Genomic DNA, 22,687 nt, shown 5'->3' on the forward strand with positions numbered 1-22,687 from the left:
CTTAATATGGAGTAATATTCTTTAATATGGAGTTGGCCCACCCTTTGCAGCTATAACAACTTTAACTCTTCTGAGAAGGCTTTCCACAAGGTTTAAGAGTGTGTTTATGGGAACTTTTGATCATTCTTCCAGGAGAGCATTTATGAGTAGTAATGGGCGGAGTGAAGCCTCACGAAGCATCAAAACATTTGAAGCAATTGTGTCGGAAATTGTATCGAAGCTTCGAAGCATTTGACACTAACCTCTCTAGTGACACCTCCTGGCCATTTTCATTAACGTTACACAAACTCATGATCACTTTCAGTGACGTCTGTTATAACTCTTATTGCTTTTACTTTTTTGCTGCTACAGACTGGCAATGAAGAGAAGGGTTCGTCAGCGGCTTCTAGTGTCTGATGTCTAAAGATATCTGAAGAAAAAAAAATATATATATATATATATATATCTCAAAAGAATTAAAGGAACACTTTTTAATCAGAGTATAGCATAAAGTCAATGAAACTTATGGGATATTAATCTGGTCAGTTAACTAGCAGAGGGGGTTGTTAATCAGTTTCAGCTGCTGTGGTGTTAATGAAATTAACAACAGATGCACTAGAGGGACAACAATGAGATGACCCCCAAAACAGGAATGGTTTAACAGGTGGAGGCCACTGACATTTTTCCCTCCTCATCTTTTCTGACTGTTTCTTCACTAGTTTTGCATTTGGCTACAGTCAGTGTCACTACTGGTAGCATGAGGCGATACCTGGACCCTACAGAGGTGCACAGGTAGTCCAACTTCTCCAGGATGGCACATCAATACGTGTCATTGCCAGAAGGTTTGCTGTGTCTCCCTGCACAGTCTCAAGGGCATGGAGGAGATTCTAGGAGACAAGCAGTTACTCTAGGAGAGCTGGAGAGGGCCATAGAAGGTCCATAACCCATCAGCAGGACCAGTATCTGCTCCTTTGGGCAAGGAGGAACAGGATGAGCACTGCCAGAGCCCTACAAAATGACCTCCAGCAGGCCACTGGTGTGAATGTCTCTGACCAAACAACCAGAAAGACTTCATGAGGGTGACCCAAGGGCCCCATGTCCTCTAATGGGCCCTGAGCTCACTGCCCAGCAGCATGCAGCTGGATTGGCATTCACCATAGAATACCAGAATTGGCAGATGCACCACTGGTGCCCTGTGCTTTTTACAGATGAGAGCAGGTTCACCCTGAGCACGTGACAGAAGTGAAAGGGTCTGGAGAAGCCATGGAGAACATTATGCTACCTGTAACATCATTCAGCATGAGCAGTTTGGTGGTGGGTTAATGATTGTCTGGGGAGGCATATCCATGGAGGGTCACACAGACCGCTACAGGCTTGACAAAGGCACCTTGGCTCCCATTAGGTATCAGGATAAAATCTTTGGACCCATTGTCAGACCCTATGATGGTACAGTGGCTCTTGGTGCACGACAATTCCTGGCCTCATGTGGTGAGAGTATGCAGGCAGTTCCTGGAGGATGAAGGAATCGATACCATTGACTGGCCACCACACTTTCCTGACCTAAATCCAATAGAACACCTCTGGGACATTATGTTTTGGTCCATCCAATGCCACCAGGTTGCACCTCAGACTGTCCAGGAGCTCAGTGATGCCCTGGTCCAGATCTGGGAGGAGATCCCCACAACACCATCTGTCATCTCATTAGAAGCATGCACCAATGTTGTCAGGCATGTATACAAGAACACAGGGGCCATACAAAGTGCTGCATAATTTTGAGTTGCTGCAGTTAAATTTTGGCAAAATGGACTAGCCTGCCACATAATTTTTTCACTCTGATTTTTGGGGCGTCTTTGAATTCAGGGCTCTGTAGGTTGATCATTTTCATTTCCATCAAACGATGTGGCATCCTTTCGTTCCTAACACATTACCCAGTCTATATCAGTATAGATATCCAGGAGGATTTCTTTTTCCCATTGAGATCTGATGTGTTTTCAAAGTGTTCCTTTAATTTTTTGAGCAGTTATATATATATATATATATATATATATATATAAAACTAATGCCGACAGGCAGAATGTACTATACGATAGCAAGAGTTAAAAAAAATAAGACGCCTCACTCTTGGATCCCCGGCTCTTTCAATGAATATTGACTTTTGCACTGTATCATTATAATCGCTCCTGTTATTAGTATTATAATTAACCCTCATCTTTTCTTGAGATCACATTTAATAGCCTTAAATGTTTTCTTTGTTGTGACTTAATTAAAACGGAGTAGACAGAAAATAAAGGTTTATCCCTGTACTTTTCCATGATATAGGTAAGCACATTTGAGAAAGAAAAGGTGAAATCCTTAAATCACAGATGTTATTATTCAAGCAAGTATTGAGATATTTTATTTATTAATAGTTTACAATATTTTTTGGAGCACAAAAGTAATGAGTTCGCTACAAAGAAAAGACACCATCAATGGCTCAACTGACTAAGTTGGTTGCTTTTCAAATTCTAAATGTAGTGCAAGTCCAAGTTTGATCCAAATTAAAGACTCATCATAACTAATAACAATAAAAAATGATCAGGAGTGAAATCTTTATAACCAATTTTAACTAAATAATTTTGAGAGATACTGTGGAAGGATCACATAAGAGATCTGTTCGGGAATTAACCCCACTTAGAATCACCATCAAAATGTGATGACTGATTGCGTAAGGCAGCTCACGTACTTACATGAATCCATGTTCTATTCATTACCATTTGACGTCCATGAACATTTCCGTTGAGTAAGGTAATAACAAACCCACTGTGGTAGATCAGGTTGAATTTTCTCTGCTGCACCAAACATTCAAAGGCATCAGAGAGGCTGAGAGACACGGCGCAGATCAGTCACCGGCACACTGACACACAGACACACTCGGGACACTCCAAGGTGAGCAGTGCATGTATCAAGGTGGGCATCAAAGATCCTCTTGAATGCTGAGTCAACAAAAAGCAGCAGGATAAACACATCTGGACCTGCTGTCAAAAAGTATTTGTCTTTACCAGCAGTATCGCTCCCTTGTGAACACATTGTTCAAGGTCTGGATAGGCAATCAGTAAAAAGTTGTCTTAGTCACAGCACAGTGCAATAATAAAACATTTCCTAAAACACATATGATAGTTGTCCAGTCTGTATCATTCCTAAGCAATCTTCCAGTTACAGAGGCGCAATCCCAGTCACTAACACATTTACCGTGTAGTCCTCCCCCCCAACACTCAAAGTAAGAACACATTACACCTGATTAATTTAATATTTAAAAATTTAAACCGCTAAACCCGCCATCAACAACTACAATAACAGTTGAAATCTTCACTGAAATAATTTGTTTTGTTATAAACATAAAACAAGATGCCCATTGATATATTGTATATACACGTTTGATATATCTTTATTAGGGGTATGTGTAACTTGGCGCCTATGGCAATCCAAATCCACTTCAATAACTCGCCTTGCTCCCTATCGGTCCACGGTGGAATTTGCTGTTAAATGAAAAAAAAGAAAAACAGACTCTTTTGGGTAACAATTCACACTGGTTGGACGTGGGACCTGAACCCACGCAAGCCTTATTATGGAGCGGCAATGCTACCACTGCACCACTACTGTTTTTAACAGAGTGGATGTATATAACATATGTTTTTTATGTATGTATGTATGTAATGAAGATAAAAACAATTATACATAGCTATATACTATAAGGTCAGTGTTGCACGAGGCAAAGAATGGATATTTAGGAGAGTATTATAGTGAGAGAGGTGTCGTCACCCGTATTACTAAAGATCTTCTTTGCATCATTATGCATTCTACAAGTCGACATTTCTATGATGTATAATTTATAGTTTAATTTTTTTCCACTAAGTATTATCGGACACAATCATTTAAAATGTATTGATCATCCACAAATATTCGTTTCACCTGCCAATTCTGTTGAGTTTTTGAACCCTGTTGATGCCATTTGTACTTCAAACGGGAACTTGATGAATAATGATTCGAAGCATTAAGCAGTCATGTGCACTGGAATCATCAAGCTTGGTTCGAGGCACCGAGCAGACATGTGTACTGGGTTGACACGCAGTTCGAAGCATCAAGCCGACATGCGCACTGGGATTGCATCATGACACGTGCTTCGAAGCACTGAGCAGACATGCGTACTGGGTTGACACGTGGTTCGAAGCATCGAGCAGACATGTGCACTGGGATCAAAGAGTCTATCTGACACTTAACTCTCAAGTTATATTTTGTAATTCGTATCGACACTACATACTTCAGTTGATATAGTTAAGTGACCGCTTGAAACAACAATTGAGGTAGTTGCTGAGAATTCATTATGTTAATTGTGGATTGCTGTGACTTCCTTTGTCTGATACATAGTGTCAAAGATATATTGTCATATACAGTAATCCCTCCTTGCATTCCAGAACCCCTGGCTATAGATGAAAATCCGCGAAGTAGAAACCATATGTTTGTTATTTTTATATATTTTAAGCCCTCATAAACTCTCCCACACTGTTAACATTATTAGAGCCCCCTAGACATGAAATAACACCCTTTGGTCAAAAGTTTAAACTGTGCTCCATGACAAGACAGAGATGACAGTTCTTTCTCACAATTAAAAGAATGCAAACATATCTTCCTTTTCGAAGAATGCGTGTCAGGAGCAGAGAATGTCAGAGAGAGAGAGAGAGCACGAGAGAAAAGCAAACAATCAAAAAATCAATACCTGCTTTTGGGCTTTTAAGTATGCCGAAGCACCGCGATAAAGCAGCATTTTTTAGAGGAGCGTCCATATCCTTTAGGCAAACAGCCTCTGTGAAAACAGCTCCTCTGCTCACACCCCCTCCGTCAGGCGCAGAGAATGTCAGAGAGGGTGAGAGAGGCAGAGAAAAGCAAACAATCAAGCACTTCCTTCATTTAACAAAAATTTCCAACTTGGACGGAGAGCAAGCGAATCGAGCTATCAAGGGAAGTTTAGGCCGCCGTAGTGGGCAAGGGGGTACACGTCCCTAATTATATTGTGTATGTAAAGAATTTCACTGTAAAATGTAATAAGCTTCATATTTGTGTGTTTGGAGACCCTGGTATCGTACTCAGTTTGTATTGTAGAAAAACAAACTGCTGTCCAGCATGCCTAAATGTGTCTTTTCATTTCTAATCTCTATACGAACCTTTCAACTTGGGACAATTCGCTATAAACAGTTTCAGCCAATCAGCGCCTTCAAAACATGCAGAATGACAGTGTGAACCTTTATTGTTGCAGTGCAGCATCTTCGTCTCAGTCAGTCATTGTCCTGTTAGACTATTTACTGTTAAGTGCTGCTTGAGCTACCATTTATAGTACAACAGGTGGCCTACCTAGTTCTTAAATCGATATTGAAATGCACACACAAGCTTCCTATATTATTTATTGAAATGCCTACGTTTACAGTGTCTGTTTTAGAAGGTTGTAGTTTTTACTTGTTCCCGTTATTAGGAATTATAATTTCTCAGTGTCACATCTTATTTGTTACTACTCGCGAGTCCCGTATCATTGAGATTCTGTTATTTATCCTGTATATGCAACCTTTTTAAAAGGAGCGTTAATTGAACTGACTATAGCAGACTTTTCATCTTCTTAAAATGATTTTATTTATTTGATATTAACAATTAATCATAAATCATAAGGTCAAAAATCAAGGAGGGTATTAATTTGCGTGGACCACTCTTTTTTTTTTTGTGACATCATGTCAGTAGAGAGTATGTGACGTTAACAATACATTCTGTCCTAAATGATTTTTTTATATTTCCTAAAGGCCAATGTGTTTCAATTTGCTCATTAATATATTTTGACAGTGTGAGAATGTGAGAATGCTTTTAAACATATTACCCATGTTCATTTCCCATGTAGATATGTAACGTTTGGTGAGAATAAATAAAAAAGTAACTATACATATAATAGTTATGTCGCATTGTTTATGATTAACAAAACTCATCATTTATCTGAAATGTTCTACTTATACAGTTGATTTATTCCACTTCTGAAGGTGTACATTGTCGGGATTCTCCATTGCATTTGCCCCCAGTGTAACGTGTGCCAGTGCAACTGAGGGGTGGCTGACAAGCTCACGTAATTGGAGACAAGGCACCTGCCAGTTTACCATTATGATTGGACACCTACAGTATGTAAAGGAAATGTGTGTCTCATTTTATGTGTATGAAAGGAAGGACGGTAAAGCCTTAAATGAAACTGAGTGTTGATGCTTTGTGTAACAAGACAGGTTAATGAGCAGGGAACGTTATATGTAACAGTGACTGCGGAAGATTGTGTAGCTGGAAGATGGTTTAAGAATGCAGAAACTACAAAAGCTTAGTCTTTCTATAATTCTGTTTACATCAATGATTTACACTGTTGTGCTGCAGTTTGGAAGTTTACTTATTTACCCCACACCGCAGCTTTGATAAGATGCATTCACAAGGAAAGGATGTTGCTGACAAAGTTGGCTCTAGATGTGTTTATCCAGCTGTTCATTGTTGTCTGCTGAAGACACTGTTGATGGCACTAATTCTGTTTTAAAAACTGTTTTACTCACATTGCTTTTTGGAAATCAATAATACATATCAGCTACAGATCTGGGAATCACTGAATAGTAAAAACGTTTAATGAGGAGTGTCTTGCGCATATACTGTACTGGTGTAATGACCACGTCGGCTTTAGTGAAGCATTTATTAGCCTCTCAGATATGATCAACATGGGGTAGAATAGATTCTGGATTGTTATAATACGTGCTACCTTATGCAAAATATGCTCATATTCCACACCAAGGAAAAAGGTGCCCCATGTAAATCATTCATAATGTCTCCAAAATATTGTTAACTTACAGGCAAGTACTACATAACTGTTTTTTACAAAGTACTTATTTTAACTTTAGGCAAGAACAATACGCGAGCCCCAATTCGGATTGGCACTCGCGTCAGTACACCTTACCACTGCAGCAGGGACAACTGCCAAAGCAGTTCAGCAGACGAATGCATGACCAAATTGGCTGCTGACTTCACAGATATCAATGACATCATTATGCTTCAAGCTCCAGTGCTTCGATAGCTCAACACAGTGTCGAAACCTCAGTATCGAGTCAGCCCATCACTATTTGTGAGGCCACGCACTGATGTTGGACGAGAAGGCCTGGCTCACAGTCTCTGCTGTAATTCATCCCAAAGGTGTTCTATCGGTTTGAGGTCAGGGCTCTGTACAGGCCAGTCAAGTTCCTCCACACCAAACCTTGCTTTGTGCACTGGTGTGCAGTCATGTTGGAACAGGAATGGGCCATCCCCAAATTGAGCAAAGTTGGGAGCATGAAATTATCCTAAATGGCTTTGTATGCTGAAGCATTAAGAATTCCTTCCAGTGGAACTAAGGGGCCAAGCCCAACCCCTGAAAAACAAACCCCACACCATAATCCCCCCTCCACCAAACTTTACACTTGGCACAATACAGTCAAGCAAGTACCATTCTCCTGGCAACCGCCAAGCCCAGACTTGTCCATTGGATTGCCAGAAAAAGAAGCATGATTTGTCACTCCAGAGAACACGTCTCTGCTGCTCTAGAGTCCAGTGCTGGTGTGCTTTACACCACTGCATCCGAAGCTTTGCGTTGCACTTGGTGATGTAAGGCTTGGATGCAGTAGCCTGGCCATGGAAACCCATTCCATGAAGCTCTCTACACACTGTTCTTGACCTAATCTGGAGGCCACACAAAGTTTAGAAGTCTGTAGCTACTGACTCTGCAGAAAGATGGCAATTTCTGCACACTATGCACATCAGCATGTTCTGTCCCCGCTCTGTTATGTGGACTACCACTTCGTGGCTGAGTTGCGTTGTTCCCAATTGCTTCCACCTTGTTATAATACCACTAACAACTGACCATGGAATATTTAGCAGCAAGGAAATTTCACAAATGGACTTATTGCACAGGTGGCATCTTATCATGGTACCACACTTGATTTCATTGAGCTCCTGAGAGCGACCCATTCTTTCACATATGTTTGTAGAAGCAGTCTGCATGCATGGAGGTTTGATTTTATACACCTGTGGCCATGGAAGTGATTGGAACACCTGAATTCAATGATTTGGAGGGGTTTCCCAATACCTTTGGCAATATAGTGCATATGATAGTTTTGATCAAAATCCTTATATCTTTGCACACTACACAAATTAGCCTATTTAATGTGTATTCTAAAAGGTTTGTAATTATCTCTCTACTGTTTATTACATGGCTAAAATTATTGAGCCTAGTTTAGCAGAGTGCAAGCAGCTTTCCTGCTTGATAAGAATTTAAGAGTTTTGTTCAATCTTAAAGTTCTGTCCAGCTCAGTTATACCTCTTGTGACTTTTTTTTTCTTTATCAAAAATATCTGTTTAGATCTTCATTTTCATTACATTCTATTGTATAGAGTATCCTACATTGTTCTTTATATTTACTTATTTCTATATGTTCAGTAACTTTGGTTCAGTCTACATCGTTTAATTTCTGTGATAGCATTTTTTATGTAATTGATGGGTTTTCTTCATGATCATAATAAGATTTACATGACTTAAGTAACAACTGCTTCCTATTTTGTTTACGATATATGAACATTAATTGATAACAGGAAAGGTTTATAACAGTTAGTCATGATGATTTCCACAATTAAAGTAAAAAATGTGGATAAATTGTTACCTTTATTCGGAGTATAGCAAGCTAAATTATGTACTTTTGTCCTAACAAAATACATTGCAGTGTAGATTATCACTCACTTTAGGGGTCTGCAGCTAAAATGTGTGTCACCCATAATGATGTATGTACAGTATGTGTGTGTGTGAGTGTGCTGTGCTGTTTCGATCCCCCGGTTGGCTGCAGACCCGTCCCAACCCCCCATACCCTAAACAGGATTAAGCATGTTTAGAAAATTGATTTATCTTAACAAGACTGGAATGCTGTGATTGTAGTGTGTCCCCTGGAGTATTCACAGAAATACAGTGAATGATGTGAAGTATAGAAAAGGTGATGCCATTTTTTTGGCAAAATAAAACATAAACTTACTACACGTGTGTTTGAAGAGGTTATGTGTACATTCACTACTAAGGTGTGATAACACTGAAAATTTGGAATTTACATAAAATTCCTTCTTTTTAATAGTAGAGTGTATAGCAGTGACATGCTATAAATATAATGTAGCATTGATATTAATTATAAGTTTATCTATATAAAAAAAATTTAGACATGAAAGAGGAAATATTTAAAATGATAAAAAAGCATTCTACAATTTTAGGACATCTCCTCTCCTGATCGCAATGATTTCTCACATTTTGAACTGTAAAGATACTTGCATTCTTTCTTTATCAGAAGGTCTGAAGTGATTTAAGCTGTTGATCCTTGCCTGTTTGCACAGCTGACAGAACATATACTTACCCCATGAGATGACATTTATTTCACTAAGCACTGATGTAAAGTCTCACCCACCATTTAATACTGACCTTGGGAGCCTTGATATTAAGAGCTATGTTTGAATAAAGAGGAGAATCTCTTATAATCCTGCAAGCATGCTGTAATTTTTTATGGACTTCATTTTTATGCTACCACCGCATAACATCATGGTTCAAATCCCAGCCTGTTTCTTTGTGTGCACGTGTGGTTGTGTAAGAAGTTTTCATGTTATCTCCAATTCTTCTGAGATTTACTTTGAGTTCTGTGGTTTCTTCAAAAAATTGCAAAAGTTAAAAAATTGGAAACCTTGTTGAATGTAATTAACAATATACTACCACCCTGTCACTTATATGCACCAACTTTCCACTGCCCTGAACTGGAATAGATGGTTAGAAAGTGGATGCATATATTTATGAAAGGGGTGGCATTTCTGAGGGTGTTTTGTTCCATAGTTTTATCAAGTAATACAGATGTCACTGAGATAATGCTCAAACTAAACTTGGAGCTATTCATAAAAACAATTATTTAATAAAACATGTTAATAAACATATACCCAAAAGTATGTCAATGATTCATTAAGTCACCTCATAGACTGGGCATATTAAAGACCACTACCAGAATATTTTTTTCTCTTTAAATGGTGACATTAGCCATCAATCTCATTTATTACTGTTGTTAAAAAGATGTAAATGTAAATCTTAATTAGATAGATAGATAGATAGATAGATAGATAGATAGATAGATAGATAGATAGATAGATAGATAGATACTTTATTAATCCCAAGGGGAAATTCACAAGAAATAAGATATTCAAGTAACCTGATGTTTATTCTGTTTTTCTTAAAGTAAACATGCAATTGATTTTATTAACGTTTAGTGGAGAACTGCTGAAAACTATTGAGAACCCTTAATTAACAAATAGTTTTCACAAGATTGTAACACTTTTCCCATCTGTTTATATGCTTCTATTGATGCACCCTGAAGTAAAATACAGTGGATGAGGAAATAAAGGTAAAAAGTGTAATTGCCAGTAAAATTTCAGGGCTTATGTCTCTCTCTTTTGTGCAGAATTAAACCTACCCTAAACCCAATTCATAGACTAAACTTACTCTTCCTTTGGCTGAAGATTCTCATGTCCTTCCCAGACTTGGCAACCAGAATACATTCTTGTGTTTACCATATTAGCTCTTAGATGCACAGAGCTGGACAACATTTTGGCCAGAAGATCCCCTGTGCTTTCCATGCGTGTGACATGTACACTGTTGTCTTGACCAGGGTCATCAAAAAATTAAAGCAACTCCTTCCTCCTAAATCCACCATTTGATCTCAATACGATAGAGTAACGTTGTGCTAATGTGCAATAGGAGATGTATTATTGTTTGTGATGTTCTATTTTTTAACTTTGTTTTGCTCAGTTGCATTTCGGGTTAGGGTTTTTAGGCAAATGGAAGAGTGCTGCTGATTTGCTACTTGATTTAGAAAGACTTGATCATTTTTCTTCTAAAAAAGTAAAGAAAGGTGTTAGGTTGTTATTTATCATGATGGAATTTACTAGCATTGTTTCCCTTGCTATTGTTGCAGTTCTTACCACCTACAAATATACAGTGAAAAGCTTCATGGGGTATGGTGAACAAAAGAAAAATCATCAGTTGGGACACACTTAAGTATCATTGATCATTGTTGGGTGTAGTGCACTTCATAGTGGGCATCAGACTCTATCATTGTTGAGTATAAGGGTGTATTTGAATATCTCATTGATTAGTTAAGGAATGTAAAATGATAATACAATGTGTGCACTTGCTGCTTAGTGCTCACTGAGCCAGATGTATTGAGTAGTATGTGGTAAAGTCAAATCTTTCCACTTGAAAAGCCTGATGCAGTTTACATATATGAGCACTTTAGGCTGGGCCAACCCCAAAAACGGATGCTTTCCTACAAAGATGCCTGCTGTAAGTAGTAGTTTTTAAGTGGACAACACCCAATGGGTTAACTGGTAGCATGACCTGGATAGATATGAGTGTTTTCTTATAACATCACATGTTGTGTTGCAGACCCACCACTGGTTGTACTGTAGATCCCAAAATACTTATACTGGAATTAAGAGCCAATTCTAGGCTAAAATCTCTACACTTCACATAATAATTAGTGCATTTTTTCTATTTTTAATTTATCCAGTTCATATAAATAGCAGCATATTAACTTGATACAAGCAAAGATGGTAAAGTAAATGAACACAAGAATCATATATAAAGTAGATTTTCAGAGCTAATCAAAAATATTTGGTCATTAATCAAATAACCTGCTTTTGCTGGGATCATTTTACTACTGCATACCCCAATGAGACAGAGCTGAAGTCTTCATTGTTTATTGCAGTTTTTGTTTTCTCAGTAGTGAGTAAAACTCATGCCTCACAATACACATTTTCATGGATAATAAAGTGGTAATAAAGGAGGGAGAAATAAAAAAGGTTTGTGGATCAAAGGAAGCCCTCTCTTGGGGTTAAAGTAGGAGGTTGAGGCGGGAGAGGTGGGGTTAACATGAGCAGAAGTGCAAATGATATCAGTTGTGTTTCATAGAGTTCTCCTCCAATCTAAAGGAAACAGAAGCTGGGTTAGTGGCCGTGTCACAGAAAATATCTTTACCCTATTTTCCCTCATACCATCACCCATGCTTGTGTGTGTGACAGAAGTTATAGTCCTGTTTTAAAGACATGCTTTATGTCAACAGGTAAACAATTACGTGTACTATATATGTTTAGGATTTGAGGTTATTTTGAATTATTGCTAATGTCAGCTAGTTATAATGATAATAATGAGCTAATGAAATTAAATGTATATTTCTCATTGCTGCATGTATTAGTGTTTTGGGTATTTAGATGAACTGATACGTTACCTGTTCAGTTATTATACTGTGGTTCTCCTGCATGGATACTTTTATTCACAACTTATTTCTTAAGTTTCAGAGAGAATCATTTTAAATGTTGTAGAATACCATGCTTAATATGAGTTAGTAATTAAGTTTAATGTTCTACAATGTCAGAAAAAAATCAATGTATTTGTTACATACATAACTACAGCTCAAACTGAAAATGTTCCAGAGAGCTCTTCTTCGCCAGGTTTGTGAGTCATTTTTTCTTACCATTTGGCTTGTAGTTCCAGCCCATTTTTTCACATTTTACTCCCCCATTTTTTGACTTCACACTTTTTCTAACTGCTGCACGATGTGGGCAATACTTTCATGATGTTTGTTCTTAGTTAGTTTTTTTTTCCGTAGTAAATCATATCAAGGCTTTTGCTTCATGGCTTTCATCGTTCAGTTCAACCTTCTGTATTCCATAGAAGGCAGGTTTTCAAAATAAACTGGAGTGCATGGGGTGAAAAATGCAATTGGGAGATGATGAGGATGAGAATGGAGAAGTCCTGTTCCTCATCTGTTTCCATCTTTTGATAAAGTAATACATTTGATATCTAAAAAGATAGTGGTTTCATTTGCCTTGCTTGATTGGTTCCCATCTCGTTCTTGTAACAGTAACATTTACATTTCACTTTCATTTTCTTTTCATTACATACAGTATATCCATTGTTTAACAGCATAGTTTTACATTTTACTTTATTCTTAAGCAAAATGCATTGAATTTGTATTATTTATATATGTGTTGTATTGTATGAGACACCTAGTTTAATAAAGATTATTGAAGTCTGATGGAAAATAAGACTGCTGTATTGACAAATCAACACAATATACACAGCATGCTTAGGGTTTCTATTATTTGGGTTTTCTAGATTTATTTTTCTTAATTAGTAAGACAACACTGGCAAATCTCCAAACCCCCTATGCCCCCAGCAGGTTCTATGGCTTGATCTTATGCCATTTTAATGAATATTAGTCTGAGAAGAGTGTAAAAATATGAATTTAGATATTGCTCAATATATGGTCTTTGAGACAGTGCATGCTTTGAACCAAACACATCTACATCTTATCCACATGTTATCATTAGAGGTAACCAGTAAGCCTAAGAAATCTGTCTATCCATCCATCCATTATCCAACCCACTATATATCTAACTACAGGGTCACAGGGGTCTGCAGGGGCCAATCCCAGCCAACACAGGATGCAAGGCAGAAAACAAACCCCGGGTAGGGTGCCAGCCCACCATAGGGCACAGAAATCTGTCTAATTTTGTTTAATATTTTTAAGCCAACAACACATAGCTACAGTATCAGTACAAACGAAATGTCAGAGCCTATGAAAAATACTGGGGGAATGTGCAGATGGCATTAAGGAATGGCGTGTGAAAAATGCAAGAGTAGCTGTCATCATGAACTATGAGAGGCCAAACAGTCCATAAAAATAATACATACTGTCAGTCTATGAGAATTTACTATCAGTTTCCATATTTTTAATATTGGTTTATTTCATGTGAACTATGTCAGCATGTACTGTATGTGTACATTATCGATTTGAGTATGACCTTGTGTTGGTTTGCACATATCTAATATTGGTTCTTGTGCAAAAGTAATATGTAATGTTTTTGTATTTACTGTATTGGTTCATATATTGGTTTTAAAAAAACTATATTTTTGTGTGCACATATTGTTGGATTGCTTGTATTTGGCATATGATATATGTAGTGTATGTGCTATACTCACTTTATACTCATGTGTGTAGTATATTGGTGTTATGTGAATACCATATTGGTTTTATGCATATACTTTCAGTTTTGCATGCATACAACACTGTTCAACTTAATTATTACACAGTTAAACACTTACTGACAATAAAAGAGAGCTTTCTTTCTTTTCACAAGAATTGCACCAGACTTTGGAAGGGGGAATTTGGTGGTGGTTGGAAAGGGAGAAAACACCTCGTCTATGTGGAGTTTGCTTGGGATACTTTTGTCAGTTTACTCCCATAACTCCAGTTTGCTCTCTTGATTCTTAGTAACTGCAAAGGGTCCTGGTATTAGGTACCATGGTTATGTGTGTACAATGAGGTTCTAATATGAGGAAGTTTCTGGATTTGCTACAGCTCACCCCACCCTTGGAAACAGGTGAATGAATACCATGAATTTTGAAATGTTAATTTAACTTGATTGTTCAGGGGTGGAGTTGGAATAGCTTTACTATACATGATCACAGGGAGGCAGATTCTAACCTAATGTACAAGGATTTTTCACACATTTTTAACTACAATCATGGTATTGGGTCAGGAACCAAATTTGACAGGGGTGTTCTTCTGTGTTGACAACATACTACGTTTGAAATCATAGGGATTTGCCACAAAAATGTTATGATTTGGAATCAGGACTAGGGTTGTGCAGTAAACCAGTGCTGAAAAAGTAATAAAAGGCCTAATTTTAAAAACTGCATGGTACCAGTACTTTGGTATACTGTCAGTACCAGAATTAAACATTAGTTGACACAGTGCTCTTTGATGCAAGATATACTGTACGTGAGAAAGTTGTGATGCTATGAAGGCCACATGGAAGCAATATGTTTCAACCTAATGTAGATTCCATTGCCAAAAACCCAGAAATTGCTTTGACATGCTGTAGACTTCATGGGGGACTGCGCATCACCTTCCGTTGACTTATGGCCTGCTCCAAGAGGGTATGGCACCTTGTATTGCTTGTATTTGCTAGACCAGTAGTGACACCCAAATGATTGTCTCAATACCAAAATCAAAATTTTAATACTGATCCAACACTAGTCGGGGCCATAGTGAAAAGGTAAAAGGCCTCCAAATAGACTATCTGAGTAGCTCAGGACCTTCAATGGCAAGCCCAGAAGTGTCTCACTTTAATCCAGGTAGTCACACGTATATAACCTGCTGGCATCTGACTTAGCAGGCCCCAAAATGGGGAAAACTAAAGATACTTTAAAAACTAAATTTCAAAAATATCTCAAAGTGCATCTAAAGGAAAAGAAAGAATGTGAAATATCCTAAAAAGCATTTTGTACAAATAAACTTTTTATTTTATAAAGATTCTTCAAGGCCCTTTTGTGTCTAGCTGTGGATTTTGATGACGTTTCCACTCTAGTAGACATCATTGGAAGTGCTTTTGCAACCTTTTTCGGTTTATGTGCTTTAGAACTCCTAGTTCATAACCGATATCTACATATTTAAAAATAAAATTAACTTGAGATTGGTGTATCATTACACCCTCACAGGCTACGGTAGTTATTCTTATGCATTTTAGATGTTTAATTATTTGAAAAGGAGAAAACATTAAAAAGATATTAAAATGACAATTAAATGAATGATGCTCCTATTTGTTTTCAGAAGCAACTATAGTTCATGCGCCCTGTTCATGCTTTAGATTTTGTATTGGTGCATCTATTCATCTCTCAATACAGGATGTACTTTAAACATAGCGAACTTGGCTTTGCTATCAGAAAAAGACAAAGAGATATGCTATTGTCTGAGGTCTTTTAATTCTAAATGAATTTTCAAGGAGCTTCACTTACCTCCCTGCGTGGAGCTTGCCTGTTCTCCCCGTGTCTGCGTGGGTTTCCTCCGAGTACTCCAGTTTCCTCCCACAGTCCAAAGACATGCAGGTTAGGTGCATTGGTGATTCTAAATTGTCCCTAGTTTGTGCTTGGTGTGTGGGTGTGTGTGTCTTGCAGGTTGGTTGGCGCCCTGCCCAGGATTGTTTCCTGCCTTGCGCCCTGTGTTGGCTGGGAATGGCTCCAGCAGATCCCCGTGACCCTGTGTTCGGATTCAACTGGTTGGAAAATGGATGGAAGGAGCGTCACTTAATTTTATGCTGCAGTTTTATGTTGTCCTACGCACATGTTGGCTATGTCTGTATTATTATTTGTAAGGTTTATTCATAATGTCACAGAATTCAACCTATTCCTATTTGAAAGCTATAATAGAAAATAAGAGATAGGGACCTAGAGCTGCTTTTTCTCGAGGAAGGTACAGTCATTTTTTTCTCAAAAAGTTTGAGAACTACTGATCTGGGGTTACAATGAACACATGCTGTCTAAGTACAGTACCAAAAGAAGTACTATTGTGCAATTGACTGGGGTAAATTCACATTTTTCCATAATGAACATTAATGGCCAAATCACAGATTTATTCAGTTTTTTCATGAAGGACATCCATTATAAAACAGTGCATGCAAATATACAATATGTTGAAGTCTATCTTCTTCTTGTAGCAATGATTAACAATTCAAGTAAGTGGCTGCACACAGGAGACATTCAAGCGTTTTTCTATAAACTCTGCACTAGCAGGGTAGGTAAATAAGTGGTCTTCACAGAAAAATAAATCTAAAAAATACAGTATTAAACTGTCTTTCTGAAATTGAGTAAACAAGACTTGCCGGGGTTCTGTCCAGTGGCTTTTATACTTTATTGCTTTCAAAACTGTACATTATTCTCCCATTTCCTTTTAGCTTAGTGAACCATTGCCAATATTTTCCTGTAAGCTAAAGATATGTTAATAAATTATGCACAGTTACAATTTTTTTTTTTATTTGGAATCGCATAGACAGTCAAATACTCAAAGTATATTCTAATTTGCAGAACATGTTAAAAGGTACAGTATGAGGTCAGAAATGTGACTCCAGCTACACATAATTAGGCTTTGGCACAAAGTTTTCTACCATAATATAGAGTAATATACAGGATAAGTCAAAAATAACTGAACACTTTAAAAATTGATTACCTAGTAACTAACTATCTTTGGAACATGCTGTCCAAACCAGAAGTATCTCTGCCTTTACCATTTATTTATTGGGGGCTTAGCTCCCCTCTATTATTACCGTTATATACTACAGATAGATTGATATGTATTTGCCTTCAGGTGAAAATTTGTGTTAGACTGAAAAGCATTGATCCCTCTTGGAGTTTTCATGCAATTGTCCATCCATATCAGAAAGTGGCAATGAATGAAAGGGGGTGATCTGGATGCCAGTTTGGTGTAGAGTTACATGCTACATAATCCTTAGATACAGAGTAATGCTTTTATGAAGGTGTTCATTTCATTTTGAATTGTGTTTTAAAAAGATCCTATAGTGTGTTTATTGCTTGTGTAGAGCATGTCACAGTGACATACAGTAGCAGTAGTGCTGCTTCTGATTCCAGGGGCCAAGATTCGGTACTCAGTTCAATCAATCAATCAATCAATCAATCAATCAACATTTATTTATATAGCACATATTCATACAAAAAAATGTAGCTCAAAGTGCTTTACAAAATGAATAGAAAAATAGAAGACACAATAAAAAATAAGCATAAGTCAACATTAATTAACATAGAATAAGTAAGGTCCGATGGCCAGGGTGGACAGAAAAAACAAAAAACAAAAAAACTCCAAAGGCTGGAGAAAAAAAATAAAATCTGTAGGGATTCCAGACCACGAGACCGCCCAGTCCCCTCTGGGCACAAGCACTCTGTGAGGATTTTTACACTTTCCATTGTCTGTAAGGATTTAAGACCATATGATGATAATACCTATACTCTTTTTTTATCTCACATCTCGACCTCATGCAGGTTTGAATGAATGGTAATACTAAGTTGGTCAAGTGTGGGTGTGCGTATTAGGCTCATGTAACACAAAAGTTTTACAAAGAGAATGTTTTTGTTATTTATTTTACCTTTTTAAAGTTAGTCAAAGCTGAGACTAAATTAGGATCTTAATGTCGAAGTATTATTTTGCCAAATCCTTCTACTTCTTAAGGACTGCTTAAATCATTTTTAAAGGTAACATTTATGGAAAACAGCAAAAGTCAAAAATATTAAAGTACTGTTTGACAATTCTCCTGATCAGACTTTACTATTTTAAATTGGGTGCCTCATGCATTTCAGTTATTCATAGGTTTATCACAAGTTTTGTCATAACATTGTATTTGCTGAACAGAGCCAGCAGGAGAGCTAAAGGATGATGCACCTTTTAGCACCTCTGGTAAGTAAATCATTCCTTCATCTGTTACCTAAGAACTAACTCTCCATTTACGAATCACCTATATTTTAATTTGTTTTCCCTTATTTTCACTACTGTATTATGTAACCATCTGCTAAATTGACTAAAATGAATAATAATAGCATATTTTTGAAACCCCCAAAACATAAAACATTATTGTGGCATAGGCTTATGAAATATATTAAAATAAATAGTTTTAACCATAAATATTTGAGCATGTATGTGACTGCTCCTTTTTACAGTGGCTCTATTTAACAGTTAACATTTTAAAATAGTATTGTGAAGTAAGCTGTAAAGTTTGTAAAATAAGATTGTGAGTGAAATGTTAATATGAAAGCAGCCTTGTACAATACCATGCAAATGTACTAAACTGGTAGATCAAATTAAGGCAACTTTTTAGCTTAAAAAGAAAGTGTTCACATCTCCATTTTGCTGAATAAAAACAGGCCGAATATACAAACATTGACTGTTTAGGCAACAAAATGAAATAGATTTTTATAAGGGAAGTAACTGAAATGTTATTTCAGAGTATACAGGTACATGATTATTAATTGTCAAATTCACTGTACCTGACTGTTACATGCAAGAGAAGATGCACAAAAGTGAATAAAATATATGACAGAAACAACATACACTCAATGATCAGATTCATGTCAGAAAAGCTTAAGTATAAGACAAGTTTGTAATGTCAATTAGAAAGAATTTAAATATTTAATAATAATTACTGTAATTAATAAGATGTTGTACTCCTGTTATAACTTACCATTTTTAGATGAGAGGGGTTTCCTGCACCCTAAAACAAGACCACAACTATACCAGTTTCAAAAGATAATTTATTTTATTCAATTACCTTCAACACGGCACAGCACAGTTCGTTTCTTTTAGTCCCTTTCTCCTCCACACCACACCATTCCACTCCACTCTACTCTACATCATCTTCAGGCAAACTTTGCCCCTACTTCATTGCCAGATCTTTTCACCTGGCAGAGACAGAGGATCTCCTCAGCACGCTGACACATGAGTTCTTCCAATATAAGAGTAATGTATCCAGAAAGCACTTCTGGGTGAAGCTGGGCTTCATTGTGACAGGGAAGGCTCATCTTTAGTACATTGGAACTACAACTCCCATGCAACCCAGTCAATGTCTAGACAAGTGCCCTGTCAGAGAGATGCTACCACCAAATATACCAAGGAAACACATGGCCCTTGGAGGCACTCTCCTATTATCCACTCATTATATTGGCCTCCTGGCCAGGTAAGGAAATGTCATCTGTCAGAGCCAGGATGCTAGGCAATACTTGCATCCTTTTACATAGTATAAAAAAGCAGGTCTATGTTGAATATTTGAAGTAACACAAATTACTCCTAGCCTTAAATGTACAAAAATGCTCTATGAACTGCATTTATCTTGAATCTAGTGCATTCTCAAAGTTATGCTATTAACTGTAAACCTATCTTTCAGAAAATTATAATAAATGTTTTACCAGCATGAACAGAGAGTTTGAATTTAGTTATGTTTAATAAATATTATCATTATACCCATTCTTAAATTAAATTTCATGAATGTTTCATGAAATCATGTAAACTTAAAAACAGTGTGTGCAGCTTGAGATTCAAATTCATGCTACTTAACTCTACTCATACAGTGTGACATGTGATGTTACCTGTTGTGTTCAGTAAGTGATGTCTGCATTTAGTTAGTTTAAGCAAGTTTCCAATTAGCATTTCCTTTACACTAAAGGATCTGATCAACCTAATACTTAGCTACTCTTGAAGTAGTTTGTTTGAGGTCCAAGAGTTTTGTTTTTTTTTAAGTAAAGTAGTCAATTCCTATAACCAATGCCTTTTTAAACATCCTTGTAGTTGTTTAAAGGGAATGGACCTCCATCACTAATAGTTTCTGCTTTTTTTGATGGATTCCTTTTAAAATTTGAATGGCTTTCTAAGTTTTCTTGATCTTAGACTTGGGCTGAACTGTGCTAATTGAAATTGTTTCTGCTTTTTCTCATACTGTTACGGAAGCACATACTATAGTTTCATTTCATAGTTCTGTTAATCCTTTCTGGCTCCCTATCCTTGTGGGCATAATAGGATATCTAGTTTGTAATATTTACCCCATAATCCTTTCCTGTGAATACTAACTTGTTGTAATTTACAAAGTGCTATGTTACATCAAAACTTGACAGAATATTTAATTAGTGCAACAGGTAAATGCATATTAAGACATTTAATTTCTCTAGTCGTGGCACTGAACAGATAATTTGATTGATCTGTTGCCATTCTGACGATTCATAAAAACATTTAGCTTTGATCTTTGTTGTGCATTTAGTGGCTGAACCTGTTAGCCTTCAGAGTTATTATAGATTGCATTCAGTGTGTTTATAAGTGTGTTTTTAAACACCTTAATGACAGTTGTCTGCATTTTTTGCATTTTGTCACTTTTTATTGCCATCCATCCACCCATCCTCCTCCGCTTATTCAAGGTCGGGTCGCGGGAGCAGCAGCTTAAGCAGAGAGGCCCAGACTTCCCTCTCCCTGGCCCCTTCTTCTAGCTCTTCTGGGAGAATCCCAAGGCGTTCCCAGGCCAGCTGGGAGACATAGTCCCTCCAGCGTGTCTTGGGTCTTCCCCGGGGTCTTCTCCCGGTTGGACATGCCTGGAACACCTCACCAGGGAGGCGTCCAGGAGGCATCCTGATCAGATGCCCGAGCCACCTCATCTGACTCCTCTCGATGAGGAGGAGCAGCGGCTCTACTCTGAGCCCCTCCTGGATGACTGAGCTTCTCACCCTATCTTTAAGGGAAAGCCCAGACACCCTGCGGAGGAAACTCATTTCAGCCGCTTGTATTCGCGATCTCATTCTTTCGGTCACTACCCATAGGTGAGGGTAGGAACGTAGATCGACTGGTAAATTGAGAGCTTTGCCTTATGGCTCAGCTCCTTTTTCACCACAACAGACCGATGCAGAGTCTGCATCACTGCAGACACTGCACCGATCCACCTGTCGATCTCACGCTCCATTCTTCCCTCACTCGTGAACAAGACTCCGAGATACTTGAACTCCTCCACTTGGGGCAGGATCTCTCTCCCAACTCTGAAAGGGCACTCCACCCTTTTCCGGCTGAGGACCATGGTCTCGGATTTGGAGGTGCTGATTCTCATCCCAGCCGCTTCACACTCAGCTGCGAACCGATTCAGAGAGAACTGAAGATCAGGATTTTTATTGCCAACTAGCATATTTAATTGAGTTATTATCTTAGCTACAGTATGTTAAAATTCTGCATATTAACCAATGCCAAACTGCGCAATTTATTTCACAACTTGTGTAAAAGAAATAATGCAGACAATGTACTTCCATGGTCTGTCTGATGAATATTCCTTCTTTTAAATTCACTACATTTTGACAATATTTAATATATATCCTTTATCTAAGAAAAGTATAATGTAACTTAACATGACATATAGTTATTATAGGGATCATTAATCAAGTGTCTTTCATTGTATTGCATTTACAATTTTTTCCACTGTGGTAAAAATAAGGCAGTAGGCAAAAAAAGGTTTGGGGATGGCCACCCCATATACTGAAAAATGAGCAAAATAAAAGAAGCATGTCTTTACAGATCAGAGTTCACAACTGAACTGAACTAACAGGATGAGTCTGTTCTATAAATATGGTGGATAGGAGGAAGAAGTGGAGTAAGGGCGGCCGGAACAGGAACTGACTTGGCAGGAAGATGAATTCTGGGTACTGGAAGTGATGTCATCAGGATTCGCCAGAAATGATATTAGTGGGTGGTTTGGTAATGATGTCACTGAGAGGCAGGGCCTATGGCTGAACTGCAGGGAAACAAGAGGAGAGAGGATCAGTTGTGAGCACCAATCCCCGGTCTGACTGATAAATAACACTATTTGAGCCTGTAAACTGTCCCCCATGTGCATGTGTGTGACATAATTTTAAATCCATTGTTTACAACAGACTTTTTTTCTAGAGCAAGATATCTGACATAAAACTCCTGTACAATAGATCCTGTAGGTACAGTTTCATTCAGTATGGTGTGTTAGTATTGCATCACTTCCAACAGAATATCTGATACAGGTTTAAACATGTAGTCATTCTGTTGTAGATCACAACAGCTGAAGAAGTACAGATTAGAAAAAAGGTTCAGATTTCATATTATTATTATTAGCTATTACATGTCATTGAGTAGGAGTGCCACTACAGCAGAAAAGAATGCATCACCAGTTAGTAAAACAAAAAGTATATTTATATTTCATTTTATCCATAAATGTAGAACAGTACACTGGTT

At 37.6% G+C, this 22,687-nt stretch overlaps 1 protein-coding gene across 12 annotated transcripts in view; it reads left to right on the top strand.

The window, feature by feature from the left end:
• mybpc1 (myosin binding protein C1) overlaps positions 1-22,687 on the top strand; it is a 137,208-nt gene that overhangs the window by 15,817 nt on the left and 98,704 nt on the right. For 9 of the 12 annotated variants that reach the window (XM_039761691.1, XM_039761693.1, XM_039761692.1 and 6 more), the window contains exons 3-4: positions 12,528-12,566; positions 18,320-18,364. The exons of 2 other annotated variants lie outside the window; for them this stretch is intronic. In XM_039761691.1, the coding sequence (XP_039617625.1) occupies positions 12,528-12,566; positions 18,320-18,364 (84 nt within the window). The remainder of the gene's footprint in view (positions 1-12,527; positions 12,567-18,319; positions 18,365-22,687) is intronic. One more of the 12 variants, XM_039761695.1, reaches the window with a different exon arrangement.

Source organism: Polypterus senegalus, chromosome 8 (assembly GCF_016835505.1).
Source record: "Polypterus senegalus isolate Bchr_013 chromosome 8, ASM1683550v1, whole genome shotgun sequence".
In the NCBI taxonomy this organism is placed as follows: Eukaryota; Metazoa; Chordata; class Cladistia; order Polypteriformes; family Polypteridae; genus Polypterus; species Polypterus senegalus.